A 19,310-nucleotide genomic window follows, 5' to 3' on the forward strand; every position below is an offset into this window, starting at 1 on the left:
ATATATTTATATTTTTCAGAAACATTTTCATTATTTGATCAATATGCGCTTTTTTTACCGGTAAGTATTTTTTTTTTATCTATAAGGATGATTGGGATGAATACATGAATGAAAAATATTAAAAATACATAATGCTAAGATGGTGGTATAAATTATATAAATAAAAAAGTAAAAAATAATAAATACAATTATTTTAGATACATGTGACCCCAGTCAGCATAGGCAGTGTAGAAAATTGATGGATGGCTGTTCAGATGGTAACAGAAAAAAAGATACATTTAAGTTAAAATTGCATGAAAATGCGTATGCGACTGTATAATGACTACAATAAGAAGAAAATATAAGCAGATTTCACCACGATTCAATGTCTGCTCCTGCCAATATATTTTCTCTCACCTTACTTCCATTTCTGCTTTAGCGAAGCACAAGGCCGAAACTATATCCTCTCTGCTACTTTTGAGAGTCATCACCCACAAAAAAACACTTTTATGTCAAACATTGTCATTTATAGAGCCTGGTCTCTAGCATCATACCTCGGTTTCTTCTGCGTCTCCTTATCCTTCTGCAGCTCCTGCTCCTGTAAGGGCCACAGAGTGAGGAAGTGAGACTATCGTTGCACTTGGACAAGCCGTTATCGTGTTGTTGCATTAAGCGGCTTTAACTTTAGGAGCAGGTTGACATTTCTATTAACCTCTCGGGCCGCCGAGAAGCAAGCGTCACTCTGTTATGTGACAAGAGCATTATAAATATTGAAGAAACCACAAAAAAAAGGAGGTTCCTCTTTGGTAAGTCAATGGAAGTCTTACCAGAATGCTGTGAGCGTTGTTGTAGAGGAAGGTCTCTCCATAGGGAGCAATGGGCGTCAGGGTTCTCTCAAGCGGAGCTATAAAAGGACACAGAGTGCCTTGGTCATGGCGCTGAATGGAAGACGGGTGGCTGCGATGACAGCAAATCTCTGATCTAAATACATTTGGCAAACATTGATCCAGGTGTGCATTTAGGATGTGATCGATGTTTGCAGGAAGCAAGGAAGGAGAAGAGACTGCAGCCAGACATTATTAGTCTGGAGACCCGCAGGCTGCCATGCGTGGGCCCCAGCCTGTCACTGTGAAAGATGACACCAGCTTCACCCGAGGCTTCACAGAGAACACACTCAAATACTAATTTTGTCGCATGACTTTATGTCATAGGTTTGTAATTGTTGGTGTAAGACGGCGGTCAGCAACCCGCAGCTCTTAAGCTCTCTTTAGCACTGGCTTAGTGCATACTTGCCAACCTTGAGACCTCCAAATTCGGGAATTTGGGGGCAGGGTTTTGTGGTAGCGGGGGTGTATATTGCAGCGTCCTGGAAGAGTTAGTGTTGTAAGGGATTCTGGGTATTTGTCCTGTTGTGTTTATGTTGTGTTACGGTGCGGATGTTCTCCCCAAATGTGTTTGTCATTATTGTTTGGTGTGGGTTCACAGTGTGGCGCATATTTGTAACATTGTTAAAGTTGTTTACCTTTATGGCTGTTGATCAAGTATGCCTTGCATTCACTTGTGTGTGTGTATGTATGCGTGCGTGCGTGTAAATGCTGCATATATAATGTGACTGGGCCGACCCGCTGTTTGTATGGACGAAAAGTGGGTGTGACAGGTTGCTAAAGGACGCTAATGGCAGTACCTTTAAAGCACGCCTTTAATATTGTTGTCCAGGTGGAAATCGAGAGAAATTTGGGGGAACGGTTGCCCCAGGAGATTTTCGGGAGGGGCAATGAATTTCAGGAGTCTCCAGGAAAAATCGTGAGGGTTGGCAAGTATGCCCTAGTGGCTCCGTGAAGCTTTTAAAAAAATGGAAAGAGATGGGGGGTAAGTCAAATAAAGAAGGAGGAGTACGATCTTGGGGCAGAGCTTGGTGCAGGACTGTAAAAAGAGTATACAGTGGCCATGTCTCTCCTCGGATCTGAGTCCAAATTAAATTCTGTCTCTGTTTGATTCTTTGCCTTTTGTCTTGTTTAATAGATGTCATCAGTATTTGAACCTGACAGACGGAATTCATAGAAACTCCTTATAGTAACAAGAAGAATCTGTTAAACAAAGGTTTTTAGATAAAGGGTAACTGCACTTTTTGGGGGAATTTTGCCTGTCGTTCACAATCCTCATGTAAGCCAAGTGTTACGGCGGGGTTGCAGCTTGATGCAAGGTTTGTTAACTTGGGATGCAAACGGATCACTCTGGACAGGACTTACAGGTAGGAACATCTTTTAATTCTGGAAAATAAACGAAGCACCAAAAACAGAAAAACAAGACTTAGGAAGAAAGTGCCGATCGCACTGGATGCTAGTTTAGCATGAGTTAGAAGGCAAGCAATTTACGTAACAGTGGTGTGACGCAAATAAAGAAGCCAAGACGAGTGACCAGCAAAGACAGGAAAATAGTGTCTCTTGATTACAGACAGGTGAGTGTTTCGAATAACAGAGGCAGGTGAAAATCATAAGTAACGATGGTGACTAAACTCAGGAGGTGCACAAACAGGAACTAAAGGAGTCCAAAACAAACAGAAAACACAAAACATGATCCGGACCATAGATCATGACACCAGAACAAATGTTTCTTTTTTTTAACATTCTAACTGGTAAACTGTGCGCATTCACGGCCTCACATACAGCCAAAGATTATAAAACTCTTTGAAAGTGCAAACGTTTCTCACTCCAAAGGAGGTAGCCAAAATAAGGAGGCAGAAGATTCACATGTGTGCAGACCCCTGCTCTAATAAGGAGTTGGCTTTGGTGCAACTTCTGAAAATGCAAATCCTGATATACTGTAAATTGCGGGCTTCCGTACACCAGAGTCCTAAAAGGGCCCCTCACCGCAACATCGCTGTCCCATACAAACACTCTTGGTATGTTTATATGCGCTAAACATAAATTATGTCATGGATTTGGTTAGGACCAGCTTCTTATAACACATGTGAAAACCTTAATTAGGTTTTTAACTTTTAAAGACGGGATTAACAGCTAGACAATGTATCTATACAAACCCCTTAAATCATTTGGTTTTGTTGAAAAAAAAAAGTTTTGTTTTTATTTTACAAAGCAAGTGCCAACAAAAAAAAATAAAACGTGTGTAAGATATCTATTAAAAAAACTCATATAACCCTCGACGCCCCTGCTTATGGGAACTATCCGACTGAATCCATCCGACTTCAAAGAAGCTTTTGCGTTCTTGCCGAGTTCCCAACACTGCGAGCGTGTCGGCTCCTTCTTTACCTTCGTCTCAGCCTGTTTTGCATCCATGGCTTCCTTACTTCTCTCTCGAGCTGTCTGCTTGCATTCAGAGAGGAAAACAGACCGCAAAAGTTTCTCGGTAAAACTCAGAAGAGTGGGAGAGGTGCGTCATTGGGGCTTATAACGACATGTAATTGGAGTGGTCTGCGTCTCCACTTGTACTGTACTCCTGTTTCTCAGCTTCTCAAAGCCGCCTGACGGGAGGTCTCACCCGTTGCGGATACGGGGAACAATATTCCCTGAGACACGCGCTGCCGTTTCCCACGACTCCCACCGAACCCGTGGAAGCAACACCCCTTCCCCCATCGCTCTTTCATGCGGGCAAACAGCGGTGCCGGATGAAAAATTCATGGTACATATGAAGCGGGATGCAGCAGCAAAAGACGGCGTGTACCTTTCTGTGCGCCGTTTGCACCGCAGGGACCTGCGCAGACGGCTGGGTGTTCGGGCACGCTTGTTTGCACTGCTGCTGCAAACCTGAGAGAGGAAGAGCAGCCGGTAAACACAAAAAAAACCACCCTCGGAATAGAAACTTTTCAACGTGCACAACCAAAGGCCGCTATTCAATTCGGTTCCATTGATTCACTGTCAAACTTCACCTGTGTCGTTGCGGGATTTTCGGCACAGGTCGGTGCCTCAGCCGGTAGGAGCGAGTCTGCCTGGGACCCTTGGGAAACTCTGACGCATCATAGATGGCGTTGTCCACCATGGGGCACTGAGAGGGCCCCTCACTCGGGGCTGACGGGGGGCCGTCTTCTGGAGTGTCCAAGTTGGGTGGGAGTTCAGACTCTATGCTGCTCATGGAGGATGAAGATGAGGAAGCAGGGATGAATTGACGTTCCAGCAAGGATGTTAGGATGTTCTCAGGGTCACGCAGGGCCGGTAGAGGCAGGTGCGCGAGGGTCTCGGCTCCCAAGCCGACTCTTGCGGGCAACGTCTGGCTCCCTTCAGAGTCCTCGCTTCCTTTTGGGCGGTAGTGCTGACAGGTCCCGCCTCTTTTGTTGTCCTTGGGGAAGACATTCCTCGGGTACAGCGGCGGCTTCCAGACACCCAACGCTTCCAGACTGCGCAGGATCCGCCGGCGGTGCCCCGTCGGGATCACTTGGAGCTCCCGCAGGCGCTCATCCGTGAGGTCTCCGAAATCGCCCAGGGACCGGTAGCCGCCTCGCTGGAAGTGCGGCGCGTACTGCTGGAGGCGCAGGGTGAAAAGCCACCGCTCCACCTCCTGGCTCGGCTCTGGAGCTTCCAGCATGATGATCTGGTGCGGGTGCACAGCACAAGACAAAAAAGCCATTCAAAAACACACTTTTGCAGTATGGAGAACATGCAAATTCGTAACATATTGGCTCTTAATTAGTCATTAAGTACTTATTAATGCCTTATTCTGCATGGCCTTACCATACAACCAGTAAGCCATTATCTAAGAGTCTTCCCTCAATAACCTCAGAATTATTGCTTATTCGTAACCCTCAGCCTGATATGTTCCCCTAATGTCCAAATAACTCTAAATTAAGTATTTGTTACTTAGAATATGTCCCCCATACTGAAGTATTACCTTTTGCAGCACTGCTCGATAAAGCAGGAAGCAGAAGGAGCTCTGAGGCAGCACGTTTGAATACGCTTTGAATTACTGGACATCAAGGACGTGTGTGCTTTCAAAGCATCCCTCTCCAAAATAAAAAGAAAAGTGTTTGTTTCCACACACACACACACACACACACACACACACACACACAGGAAGACACATCATCAACATTGCTGTACCCACTTCTTCTCTTTTGACCTGCAAACTTACAGCAACACAGGAGACGTTACTTCTGCTTTCATGACGTGCAAGCGGCGTCGACAGCGACCGCTTGCAGAGCATGCCGGGGCACGCACAGAACCTCTCGAAAACGCCAGCGTTATCTATCATCAACCTTGTAAAGGAACAGTACGGGAACATTTGATAGGTAATGGTGCAGTGTTTGTCGACCTTTTTTGAGCTAAGGCACAGTTTTTTTTTAATAAAGAAAATACAGAGGCACACCACCAACAGAAAACGTTAAAAAATTAAACTCCACCAGGTTGTTGTACTTTATTGTGAGTTTGTTGTTGTTGTTTTTCCTGTGTGTAGTGTTTGAGTTCCTGTATTGAGATGTTATTTTGGTGGCCTTTCCTGTTTTGTTGGTGTTTTCCTGTAGCAGCTTCACACCTTCCTTTGAGTGCTATTGCCTGACCTGCTCTCTATTTTAATTTTTCTGAAAGAACTCTCCTGAAAGAAACAATAAAGTACTATCTATTTATCTATCCAGCTATCTATTGGCAAACAAGACTATTTCCGTTGTGCGGACGCTTTCCTTCTTTGTGGGGAAGATTTTGATTGCCATGTCATGTACGGATGCACTCTGTGGATGCCGTCTCTGCTCCACACGCTGTAAGTCTTTGCTGTCGTCCAGCATTCTGTTTTTGTTTACTTTGTAGCCAGTTCAGTTTTACTTTCGTTTTGCATAGCCATTCCAATGCTTCATTGCCTTTTCCTTTCCGTTTTGTTCATTTTTGGTTTAAGTGGAGGAGTTCAAGTACCTAGGAGTCTTGTTCACGAGTGAGGGAAGAGTGGGATCGTGAGATCAACAGGCGGATCGGTGCGGCGTTTTCAGTAATGCGGATGCTGTATCGATCTGTTGTGGTAAAGAAGGAGCTGAGCCGGAAGGCAAAGCTCTCAATTTACCGGTCAGTCTATGTTCCCATCCTCACCTGTGGTCGTGAGCTTTGGGTAATGACCGAAAGGACAAGACGCTGAAACAAAGTTTCCTACGCCGGGTGGCGGGTCTCTCCCTTAGAGATACGGTTAGAGGCTCCGTCATCCGGGAGGAGCTCAGAGTAAAGCCGCTGCTCCTCCACATTGAGAGGAGCCACATGAGGTGGTTCGGGCATCTGCTCAGGATGCCACCCAAATGCCTCTCTAGGGAGGTGTTTAGGGCTCATCCGACCGGCAGGAGGACACGAGGAAGACTCAGGACACGTTGAGATGACAGGCCTGGGAACGCGGGCTTCCCCGGGAGGAGCTGGACGAAGTGGCTGGGGAGAGGGAATTCTGGGCTTCTCTGCTTAGGCTGCTGCCACCGCGACCCGACCTCGGCTAAGCGGAAGAAAATAAATGGATGGATGGATGGGTGTTACATACCTTTTTACCTGTACGCAGTCTCCAGCTGTGCTCTGCATACTGTGATCACGACAAACCATCCTCGATGGGATCCGGCTTCTACAAAAGCAATGAACTACCTGCTGCCAGCTACTGATATGGAGTTTTACGTGGTTACCCTGCCGACACTAGACAATGGCACATTATTCGCAGATTATAATTTTTGATTTGCAAATAATATTTTTTGGACCAATTAGGTGAAGATGCATAATCTCCCACAGCACACCAGACAATATCTCACGGCACACTTGTGCGTCGGGGCACAGTGGTTGAAAAACACTGCAATAGTGAGAGAGTGCACATCTTGCTACAACAGTACAGATTTACCAAGCAGAATTAGTCACTCTTATGGTCTGAATAGCTGGCAGCGCAAGATAGCGGTGTTGCTGCATGAGTGCTGCCAGCGCTGGGTGCGCCGCACCACATGAATTCCAAACTGTCGGCTTTCCAGCCTCACCAACCTTTCCAAGGAAGCCAAAGATGAAGTAGTGGGACAAGTACAGTCGTTCCTCGCCCACATTGTGCTTCATAGATTACTACTATGCTAGTATTGGCCAAACAGAGCGCTGCTTAGAAGCGTGACCACTGATTGGCTCAGCCGCAGACAGCGTCATTAGATTGGATTGAACGAGTCTAAAGGTGACATTTTCTGCCTTCTTACATGGCTCTAATACAGGGGTGTCAAACTAATTTTATCTCGGACTGGGGGGCCGAACTGATAAAATCATGTCACGATAACTTAAAAATAAAGGCAACTTCAAATTGTTTTCTTTGTTTAAAAATAGAACTAGCCTATTCTGAAATTGTACAAATCATAATGTTTTTGGGGGTTTTTCTTTACAATCACATGTTGTGGTTAATAGTATTCTATCTTTATTTGTATTTTCTGAATAAATTATGTGTTAATGTTCATCAGTCAACTCATTGGTGTTAACTTTCAATCTATCAAGAAAACATATCAAAATCCAAAAAATAGATTTATGTAGTTTGATCATTTTCCTAACATTGTGTGGTTTATTTTGTACATATGTGGCATCATCTACAGCAGGGGTCTCAAACACGCGGCCAGCGGGCCAATTGCGTCCCGCGAGACATTATTTTGCGGCCCGCACCTTAATAAGAATATTTAATGTTGGTGCGGCCCGCGAGTTTCATATGAATGCCGCTTTACATCGTCATACTTGTACGCCCTCGATTTTTCCGGGAGACTCCCACTTTTCAGTGCCCCTCCAGGAGTAATCATTCTCCCGAAATTCACCCTAACAACAAAAATTAAAGGGGCAACGTGGAGGCACTGCCTTGAACGTCCACTATAATCTGTACAAGCAGCGTGTTAGCCCACCCGCATGTTGTATTTGGCTTCTGTAGACGCAGTAAGCGACTGCAAGACATAGTTGAGCAACAGCCACACAGGTCACACCGAGGGTGGCCATATAAACAAGTTCAACACTGTTACAAATATGTGCCACACTGTGAACCCACACCAAACAAGAATGACAAGCACATTTTGGGAGAACATCCGCACCGTAACACAACATAACAAATACCCAGAATCCCATGTAGCCCTAACTCCTCTGGGTCGCGAGAGTTGACAAGTATGTTGCTAAGGCGGGAAAACCATTCAAAGAAGGTAAATTCATTAAAAAGTGCATGTTGGATTTTTTTAAGAAATCTTTTCTTGCGGCCCAGCCTCACCCAGTTTCTGCATCCACTGGCCCCCAGGTAAATTGAGTTTGAGACCCCTGATCTACAGAGATACAAATAATTGCTATTGAAACGTTTCTCAAAGTGCAATTGCAAGAATTTTAGGGATTTCAACATCTACGGTCCATATCATCATCAAAAGGTTCAGAGAATCTGGAGAAATCACTCCACGTAAGCGGCATGGCCGCAAATCAACACTGAATGACCGTGACCTTCGATCCCTCAGACGACACTGTATCAAAATCAGACATTAATCTCTAAAGGATATCACCACATGGGCTCAGGAACACTTCAGAAAACCACTGTCACATAAATATAGTTTGTCGCTACATCTGTAAGTGCAAGTTAAAGCTATACTATACAAAGCGAAAGCCATTTATCAACAACATCCCGAAACGATGCCGGCTTCACTGGGCCCGAGATCATCTAAGATGGACTGATGCAAAGTGGAAAAGTGTTCTGTGGTCTGACGAGTCCACATTTCAAATTGTTTTTGGAAATATTCGACATCGTGTCATCCAGACCAAAGGGGAAGCAAATCATCCAGACTGTTATTGACGCAAAGTTCAAAAGCCAGCATCTGGGACAAAGGTGGACAGGGTGAAAACCTTTAAATTCCTCGGGACCCACATCAGCGAGGACCTCACCTGGGATCACAACACCCAACATGAATTGATTAACGTGGACCCCGACTTAAACAAGTTGAAAAACTTATTCGGGTGTTACCATTTAGTGGTCAATTGTACGGAATATGTACTGTACTGTGCAATCTACTAATAAAAGTATCAATCAATCAATCAAACAAACAATAAAGAAATCCCAGCAGCGATTGTACTTCCTAAGAAGGCTGATAAAATATGAAACGCCACCCAAAATTCTCAGCAACTTCTACTGAAGTACGGTTGAGAGTGTCCTTACCAGCTCAATCATGGTCTAGTATGGAAACTGTACTGCTAAGGACAGGAAAAACACTCCAGCGAGTGATTAAAACTGCTCAGTACATATCAGGAGCAGTACTCTACCAGGGCCACCAGGAGAGCACACAACATCATAAAGGACAGTACACACCCCCAGCACAGACGATACAGGAGCATGAAATCCAGGACTACGAGACTGACAAACAGTTTCTACCCACAGGCCATCAGGCTTGTGAATGCTAACTCGTGGATGCCAGCTTGCCCCCCCCATTTTTACTTTGTCTTTTTGAACAAAAGACAGCTACCTTGAACACCCCCAAACTGTGAACCATCACTGTAGACACTTTTACCTTTGATCACTAAAGACACTTTAACTGCTGCTGGGACCCAAGGTCACTTCCATATTTATACTGTTGACTGTCAATCAGAATGTGCAAAAATATTATGTTACTTACTATGCCTTGTATATACATTTTTAGCTTTATTTTTAGCTAAGTACCGTGTGACTTGTTGAAGGGTGGACTAGCAAAGTAAGATTTCCATTGTACGGCAAACTGTCTGTTTAACTGTGCATATGACAATAAACAATCTTGAATCTTGAATCTGTGATGGTATGGGGGTAAATCAGTCCCCAAGACATGGGTAACTTACACATCTGTGAAGACACCATTAATGCTGAAAGGTTTTGGAATAACATATGCTGCCATCTAAGCGCTGTCTTTTTCATGGACGCCCCTGCTTATTTCAGCAAGACAATGCCAAGCCACATTCAGCACGTAATACAACAGCGTGGTTTCGTAAAGAAAGAGTGCGGGTACTTTCCTGACCCGCCTGCAGTCCAGACCTGTCTCCCATCGAAAATGTGTGGCGCATTATGAAGTGTAAAATACGACAGAAGAGACCCCGGACTGTTGAACGACTGAAGCTCTACATAAAACAAGAATGGGAAAGAATTTCACTTTCAAAGCTTCAACAATTAGTTTCCTCGGTTCCCTAACGTTTATTGAGTGTTGTTAAAGAAAAGGTGATGTAACACAGTGGTGAACATGCCCTTTCCCAACTACTTTGGCACGTGTTGCAGCTATGAAATTCTAAGTTAATTATTATTTGCAAAAAAAAAATTAAGTTTGAGTTTGAACATCAAATATCTTGTCTTTGCAGTGCATTTAATTGAATATGGGTTGAAAAAGATTTGCAAATCATTGTACTCCGTTTATATTTACATCTAACACAATTTCCCAGCTCATATGGAAACAGGGTTTGTACATCCGAACATGACATGACAATCAACAATGTCCCCACAAAGAAGGATAAAAACAACCAAAATATTCTTGATTGCTAAAAGAAAGTCGATGCAGGAAACATTATTTAAAGGAAGACATGAAACTGCTACAGGAGAATACCAAAAAAAATAGAAAAAGCCACCAAAATAGGAGCGCAAGACAAGAACTAAAACACTACACACAGGAAAACAGCAAAAAACTCAAAATAAGACACGGCTTGATGTGACAGGTTGTGACAGTACATCTACTTGGAGACAAGAGCTATATTGATGCATGATTGGTTATGGTTTAAAGTCATATCCAACAATTGCGACGACGACTTTTTATTGTCTACAGAGTATAATTTTTTTTATGATTTCTGCTGGTGGTTTGGCTCTGGACTTTTTCATTTAAAAAAATGCACTTTGGCTCAAAAAAGGTTGAAAAACACTGGTCTAGACCTCGGCAGACTAACCATGTTATACCATACTATATCAGTAAGTAGAAACCGGTAGCAAATTGCTTTGTAGATGTCGGGAACATGGTTTGTCGTGCTCAAAATATGCAGACGACAGCGGGAGGCGGCGTGCAGGTAAAAAGATGTCTAATGCTTAAACCAAAAATAAACAAAACGTGAGTGCCCCTAATAAAAGGCATTGAAGCTTAGGGAAGGCTATGCAAAACGAAACTAAAACCTAACTGGCTACAAAGTAAATGGTAAATGGGTTATACTTGTATAGCGCTTTTCTACCTTCAAGGTACTCAAAGCGCTTTGACACTATTTCCACATTCACCCATTCACACACTGATGGTGGGAGCTGCCATGCAAGGCCCTAATCACGACCCATCAGGAACAAGGGTAAAGTGTCTTGCTCAAGGACACAACGGACGTGACTAGGTTGGTAGAAGGTGGAGATTAAACCATAAACCCTAAGATTGCTGGCACGGCCACCTTCTCAACCGCGCCACGCCGTCCTCAAACAAAAACAAAAACAGAATGCTGGACGACAGCAAAGACTTACAGCGTGTGGAGCAGACAGCGTCCACGAAGTACATCCGATTAAACATGACAGTCAACAATGTCCCCGGAAAGGATAGCAACAACTTAAACAGCCTTGATTGCTAAAACAAAACAGGTGTGGGGGAATAGCGTTCAAAGAAGACATGAAACTTCTACAGGAAAATACCAACAAAACAGGAGAAGCCGTCAAAATAGGAGCGCAAGACAAGAACTAAAACACTACACACAGGAAAACACCAAAAAACTCCAAATAAGTCACAGCTTGATGTGACAGTACTTCGAGACAAGAGCTATAGTCATGCATGCTTGGTTATGGTTTAAAGTCATTTCCAACAATTGTGACAACGACTTTGTATTGTCTACTGAGTTTAATTTTTTTAATGATATCTGCTGGTGGTGTGGCTCTGGACTTTTTCAATTACAAAAATGCGCTTTGGCTCAAAAAAGGTTGAAAAACACTGGTGTAGACCTCGGCAGAGTAACCATATTATACCATACTATATCAGTAGGTGGAAGCCGGTAGGTAATTGCTTTACAGATGTTGGGAACATAATTTGTCGTGATCACAATATGTGGGAGGCAGCGTGTAGTTAAAAAGGAATCTAACACTTGAACCAATAATAAACAAAAGGTGAGTGTCCCTCAGAAAAGGCATTGAAGCTTAGGGAAGGCTATAGAACGAAACTAAAACCTAACTGGCTACAAAGTAAACAAAAACAGAACGCTGGACGACAGCAAAGACTTGCAGCGGGTGGAGCAGACAGCGTCCACAAAGTACATCCGAACAATGTCCCCGCAACGGATAGCCATAACTTAAACAGCCTTGAATGCTAAAACAAAACAGGTGTGGGGGAATAGCGCTCAAGGAAGACATGAAACTTCTACAGAAAAATTCCAACAAAACAGGAAAAGACGCCAAAATAGGAGCGCAAGACAAGAACTAAAACACTACACACAGGAAAACACCAAAAAACTCCAAATAAGTCACGGCTTGATGTGACAGTACTTTGAGACAAGAGCTATAGTCATGCATGCTTGGTTATGGTTTAAAGTCATTTCCAACAATTGTGACAACGACTTTGTATTGTCTACTGAGTTTAATTTTTTTTATGATATCTGCTGGTGGTGTGGCTCTAGACTTTTTCAATTACAAAAATCTGCCTTGGCTCAAAAAAGGTTGAAAAACACTGGTGTAGACCTCGGCAGAGTAACCATGTTATACTATACCATATCAGTAGATGGAAGCCGGTAGCTAATTGCTTTGTAGATGTCAGGAAACATGTTTTTTTGTGATCACAATATGTGGGAGGCAGCATGTAGTTAAAAAGGTATCTAACACTTGAACTAATAATAAATAAAAGGTGAGTGCCCCTAATAAAAGGCATTGAAGCTTAGGGAAGGCTATGCAAAACGAAACTAAAACCTAATTGGCTACAAAATAAATGGTAAATGGGTTATACTTGTATAGCGCGTTTCTACCTTCAAGGTACTCAAAGCACTTTGACAGTATTTCCACATTCACCCATTCACACACTGATGGTGGGAGCTGCCATGCAAGGCCCTAACGACGACCCATCAGGAGCAAGGGTAAAGTGTCTTGCTCAAGGACACAACTGACGTGACTAGGTTGGTAGAAGGTGGGGATTAAACCATGAACCCTAAAATCGCTGGTACGGCCACCTTCCCAACCGCGCCACGCCGTCCCCAAACAAAAATAAAAACAGAATGCTGGACGACAGCAAAGACTTACAGCGTGTGGAGCAGACAGCGTCCACAAAGTACATCCGATTAGACATGACAGTCAACAATGTCCCCGCAAAGGAAACCGACAACTTAAACAGCCTTGATTGCTAAAACAAAACAGGTGTGGGGGAATAGCGCTCAAATAAGACATGAAACTTCTACAGGAAAATTCCAACAAAACAGGAAAAGCCGCCAAAATAGGAGCGCAAGACAAGAACTAAAACACTACACTGGAAAACACCAGAAAACTCCAAATAAGTCACAGCTTGATGTGACAGTACTTCGAGACAAGAGCTATAGTCATGCATGCTTGGTTATGGTTTAAAGTCCTTTCCAACAATTGTGACAACGACTTTGTATTGTCTACTGAGTTTAATTTTTTTAATGATATCTGCTGGTGGTGTGGCTCTGGACTTTTTCAATTAAAAAAATGCGCTTTGGCTCAAAAAAGGTTGAAAAACACTGGTGTAGACCTCGGCAGAGTAACCATGTTATACCATACCGTATCAGTAGATCAGGGGTCGGGAACCTTTTTAGCTGAGAGAGCCAAGAATCCAAATATTTTCAAATGTATTTCCGTAAGAGCCATATCATTTTTTTTTTCAACACTGAACACAACTAAACGCGTGCATTTTTAAGTAAGACCAACATTACTAGAGTATAATAAGTCTCGTATTCTTTGTAATAACGTTGATAATCTGAAGCTAACTGTGGAGGGGCGTGGCCTGCGGGCCAGCAGCGAAGCGGGGTGTGCCAGGACCGGCCTTGAAATCAGCGACAGGTGTGTAGATGGCCCACCTGGGCCTTGTTATCTGATCAACTGTCGCTCTGTTATTAGCAGCAGCCGGGAGGAGAGACAGGGTTGGAGCTGGAGCCAGAGAGCGAGCGAGAACAAAAGAGAAAAAGATAATTGCTGGAAAGCAACTGAGAGACTTATTGAAAAAATATATATATATCGTAACCCTGAAACAGGCTTTCATGTCGGTGCTTGGTGGTCTGAAGAACCCCCAGGAGGGCAAGCCCTAAAAAAAAACAATAATAAATAAATCATGCAATTTCTTGAACAAGTGCAGTAGAAAAAAGGATGGATGGATTCAAATGCATGAGCATGTTTAATATTTTGAACGTTATTTTTAACACTTTGATTAAAAGTGGAATTAGTCATTACTTATTGTGTTAAGCAGTGTTAGCTCAGTTTTTTCGGAGAGCCAGATGCAGTCATCATAAGAGCCACATCTGGCTCTAGAGCCATAGGTTCCCTACCCCAGCAGTAGATGGAAGCAGGTAGCTAATTGCTTTGTAGATGTCAGGAAACAGGGTTTGTTGTGATCACAATATGCGGGAGGCAGAGTGTAGTTAAAAAGGTATCTAACATTTGAACCAATAATAAGCAAAAGGTGAGTGTCCCTAAGAAGAGGCATTGATGTTTTGGGAAGGCTATGTAGAACGAAACTAAAACCTAACTGGCTACAAAGTAAACAAAAACAGAACGCTGGACGACAGCAAAGACTTGCAGCGTGTGGAGCAGACAGCGTCCACAATGTACATCCGAACAATGTCCCCGCAACGGATAGCGAAAACTTAAACAGCCTTGATTGCTAAAACAAAACAGGTGTGGGGGAATAGCACTCAAGAAAGACATGAAACTTCTACAGGAAAATACCAACAAAACAGGAAAAGACGCCAAAATAGGAGCGCAAGACAAGAACTTAAACACTACACAGGAAAACACCAAAACACTCCAAATAAGTCACAGCTTGAGACAAGAGCTATAGTCATGCATGCTTGGTTATGGTTTAAAGTCATATCCAACACTTGCGAGAACAAGTTTTTATTGTCAATATCAGCGGCCGAATTTCACTTTTTAATGTTTTCTGCTGGTTGCGTGCCTACACATTTTTTAATGAAAAAAATGTGCCTTAATTTGCTCAAAAAAGGTTGAAAACTGCTGATCTACCACAGACTTTAGCACACTGAGCCGCCGACCAAAGTCGATTTTCCCGGGTTGTCACTCGATTATGTCACACACACACACACACACAAGAAGCAAACCAGGACATCGTCCTGCACGCACCTGGACAGACAAGAGGGTACAGCCGCAGGCGTCATCAGCACACTTGAGCGTAGTTTTTGCGCCAGGTTTCCGTCATTTTTCTTGTCCGCCCCCCACCCGTGGACATTGAAGAAAAAAAACTGCAGCAGGTTGTCTACGGCGCTCGATAGACTGTTTCCGGTGCGTGCGTCAAATACGACGCACTACGGCCGTTTAGGCGAATAAAGTCACAAAGTGTGGAGACGCGAGCCGAAGACGAGTCGTGTTAAAAAAGGACGAGGCTCCTCAAAGTGTGCGCCGAGACGCCAGCTTCCTGGTTCCGAGCCCAAGGTGAGGCCGACGTGACGTGTCCCGGCTTGATGTCCCCCACAGGAACATTTCATTTAACACCGTCTGGAATGCGAAGCTGGCTCGGATAAAGGCACTTTATCTGCTGCTAACAAATACTTCCAAACGACTTGTAAACAACATCCAATTGCTTTTTAACTGCAGCGCTTATTAAAGTGAACTTTTATTGTGAAAAAAAATCATGTATATATTTTTTAAATGAGTCTTCATTACTGTATAAAGTGGCGAGGGTACAAAAATGTGTAGTCACATTTATTTAAGTTTTAGGACTACTTCTAACAGCGTTCAAACAGTTATTATAGGTATAACAATTTAATATTGAAAATACATGTTGCACTGCATGAGGTTGGACACTTGAGGGTGCTGAGTGCAGTAAGGACAACGTATTTTAACTGGTTCCACTTCAGAAGTGTCGAACTTGTCACCGTCCACTTTAAACTACAATAACCACATATTATTACGCAATTTCACTACATTCCGTTATGATTGGCAACACTAAATTGTTCCTAGTGTGTGAATGGGGTCTGTCCTGTCTGTGTCCATGAGGTGGCGACTTGTCCTCGCCTTCCACCCGAGTGCAGCTGGGGGGGCGGGACAAGCGGTAGAGAGTAAAGGGATAGATAAGCCAACAAAATGCTGGAAAAATTGCTTCGCAATCATCGATCAAGATGAAAATTGGTTGACATTTAAGTGAAATTGTTTAAAACTATGGGTTTTTTCATATATGTACATGGTAATTGGGGGGGGTGGAGTCTATCTCAGCTGCATTCGGGCGGAAGGCAGGGTTACACCCTGGACAAGTCACCACCTCATCGCAGGGCCAACACAGATAGACAGACAACGGGCATCTGGTCAGGATGCCACCCGAACGCCTCCCTAGGGAGGTGTTTAGGACACGTCCAACTGGTAGGAGGCCACGAGGAAGACCCAGGACACGTTCGGAAGACTATGTTTCCCGGCTGGCCTGGGAACGCCTCGGGATCCCCCGGGAAGAGCTAGACAAACTGGCTGGGGAGAGGGAAGTCTGGGCTTCCCTGCTTAGGCTGCTACCCCCGCGACCCGACCTCGGATAAGCGGAAGAAGATGGATGGCATTCACACTCACATTCACACACTTGGGACCATTTAGTGTTGCCAATCAACCTATTCCCAGGTGCATGTCTTTGGAAGTGGGAGGAAGCCGGAGTACCCGAAGGGAACCCACGCAGCCACGGAGAGAACATGCAAACTCAACACAGAAAGATCCCGAGCGCAGGATCGAACCCCGGACCTTTGTATTGTGAGGCAGATGGCACTAACCCCACTCCCATACTTGGCAACCCTCCCAGATTTTCCGGGAGACTCCCGAAATGCAGCGCCTCTCCCGAAAACATCCCAGGACAAATTTTCTCCCGAAATTCAAGCGGAGCTGGAGGCCGCTTTCCCACAATACAAACAGCGTGTTTGCCCAATGACGTTATAACTGTAGAATGATAGAGGGCGAGTTCCTGGTTTCTTATGTGGGTTTATTGTTAGGTAGTTTCATTAACGTCCTCCCAGCGCGGTATCAACACACAACAACAGCAGTCACGTTTTCGTCTACCGTAAAGCAGTTCGTCTACCGCGAACAGCAATGTTGTGACATTCTTAAACAGGACAATACTGCCATCTACTGCACATGCATATGGTTAGAAAAAAGTGACAGAGAATAGAAAAAGGATATATGTTTACCCTGCCTTCCGCCCGATTGTAGCTGAGATAGGCGCCAGCGCCCCCCGCGACCCCAAAAGGGAATAAGCGGTAGAAAATGGATGGATATATATATATATATATATATATATATATATATATATATATATATATATATATATATATATACACACACACACACACACACAGTCAACAAAATAAGTATTTGAACACCCTGCTATTTTGCAAATTCTCCCACTTAGAAATCATGGAGGGGTCTGAAATGTTCACGGTAGGTGCATGTCTACTGTATGGGAGATAACCTAAAAAGAAAAATCCAGAAATCACAATCAATTATTTTTTCAACAATTTATTTGTGTGATACATCTGAAAATATTTGAACACCTGTCTATCAGCCAGAATTCTGACCCTCAAAGACCTGTTAGTCTGCCTTTATAGTAAGTCCTCCTCCACTCCACTGTATTATTCTGGATCAGATGCACCTGTGTGCGGTCGTTAGCTGCATAAAGACACCTGTCCACCCCATACAATCAGTAAGACCCAAACATTCAGCATGGCTAAGAGCAAAGAGCTGTCCAAAGACACCAGAGACAAAATTGTACAACTCCACAAGGATGGAAAGGGCTCTGGAGAAATTGCCAAGCAGCTTGGTGAAAAAAGGTCCACTGTTGGAGCAATCATTAGAAAATGGATGAAGCTAAACATGACGGTCAATCTCAATCGGACTGGAGCCTCATGCAAGATATCACCTGGTGGGGTCTCAATGATAAATAAATAAATGATAAATGGGTTGTACTTGTATAGCGCTTTTCTACCTTCAAGGTACTCAAAGCGCTTTGACACTACTTCCACATTTACCCATTCACACACACATTCACACACTGATGGCAGAAGCTGCCATGCAAGGCGCCAACCAGCACCCATCAGGAGCAAGGGTGAAGTGTCTTGCTCAGGACACAACGGACGTGACGAGGTTGGTTCTAGGTGGGATTTGAACCAGTGACCCTCGCGTTGCGCACGGCCACTCTCCCACTGCGCCACGCCGTCCCTGATGATGCTAAGATGTATGATGCTAAGAAAGGTGAGGAATCAGCCCAGGACTACACGGCAGGACTTGGTCAATGACCTGAAAAGAGCTGGGACCACTATTTCCATTGTCAATGTTGGTAATACACTAAGACGTCATTGTTTGAAATCATGCATGGCACGGAAGGTTCCCCTGCTTAAACCAGCACATGTTAAGGCCCGTCTTAATTTTGCCAATGACCATTTGGATGAGCCAGAGGAGTCATGGGAGAAAATTTTGTGGACAGATGAGACCAAAATCGACCTTTTTGGTCAGAATTCCACTATGTGTGTTTGGAGGAAAAATATCGATGCGTACCATCCCAAGAACACCATCCCTACTGTGAAGCATGGGGTTGGTAGCATCATGCTTTGGGGGTGTCTTTCTGCTCATGAGGCAGGACAACTGTACTGTATTAAGGAGAGGATGACTACAGCCATGTATTGTGAGATTTTGGCCTAAAACCTACTTCCCTCAGTCAGATCATTAAAGATGAGTTGTGGCTGGATCTTCCAACATGACAATGACCCAAAGCACACAGCCAGGAAAACCAAGAAGTGGCTTCGTAAGAACCATATCAAGGTTCTGGAGTGGCCTAGCCAGTCTCCAGACCTAAATCCAATTGAAAATCTTTGGAGGGAGCTGAAAGTCTGTGTTACTTAGCGACAGCCCAGAAACCTGACTGATCTAGAGAAGATCTGTGTGGAGGAGTGGGCCAAAATCCCTCCTGCAGTCTGTGCAAACCTTGTGAAGAACTACAGGAAACGTTTGACATCTGTAATTGCAAACAAAGGCTACTCTACCAAATATTAATGTTGGTGTTTAAATACTTGTTTTCAGCTGTATCACACAAATAAATTGTTAACAAATCATTGTGATTTCTGGATTTTTCTTTTTAGGTTATCTCTCATACAGTAGACATGCACCTACCGTGAACATTTCAGACCCCTCCATGATTTCTAAGTGGGAGAACTTGCAAAAAAGCAGGGTGTTCGAATACTTATTTTCTTCACTGTATATATATACATAATAAAATAAATATATATATATATAGCTAG

The 19,310-nt window shown here is 43.8% G+C and overlaps 1 protein-coding gene across 3 annotated transcripts in view; it reads right to left on the minus strand.

Moving 5' to 3' along the window:
• Window positions 1-15,530, minus strand: part of arap2 (ArfGAP with RhoGAP domain, ankyrin repeat and PH domain 2) — a 288,224-nt gene extending 272,694 nt beyond the window's left edge. Inside the window, exons 1-5 of one of the 3 annotated variants that reach the window (XR_009808512.1) lie at window positions 15,172-15,530; window positions 3,866-4,524; window positions 3,661-3,743; window positions 807-883; window positions 534-577 (exon numbers count right to left, since the gene is read on the minus strand). Coding sequence is in view for 2 of the 3 variants with exons in the window: in XM_061913586.1 (XP_061769570.1) it covers window positions 534-577; window positions 807-883; window positions 3,661-3,743; window positions 3,866-4,518 (857 nt within the window). In the remaining variant the exon portion in view is untranslated. Of the gene's footprint in view, window positions 1-533; window positions 578-806; window positions 884-3,660; window positions 3,744-3,865; window positions 4,525-4,821; window positions 5,237-15,171 lie in introns of those variants that run through there. The other 2 variants (XM_061913586.1, XM_061913587.1) reach the window with 2 other exon arrangements.
• Between the last annotated feature and the right edge of the window lie 3,780 nt (window positions 15,531-19,310).

The sequence above is a fragment of the Nerophis ophidion genome, linkage group LG10 (genome assembly GCF_033978795.1).
Source record: "Nerophis ophidion isolate RoL-2023_Sa linkage group LG10, RoL_Noph_v1.0, whole genome shotgun sequence".
Lineage (NCBI taxonomy): Eukaryota > Metazoa > Chordata > Actinopteri > Syngnathiformes > Syngnathidae > Nerophis > Nerophis ophidion.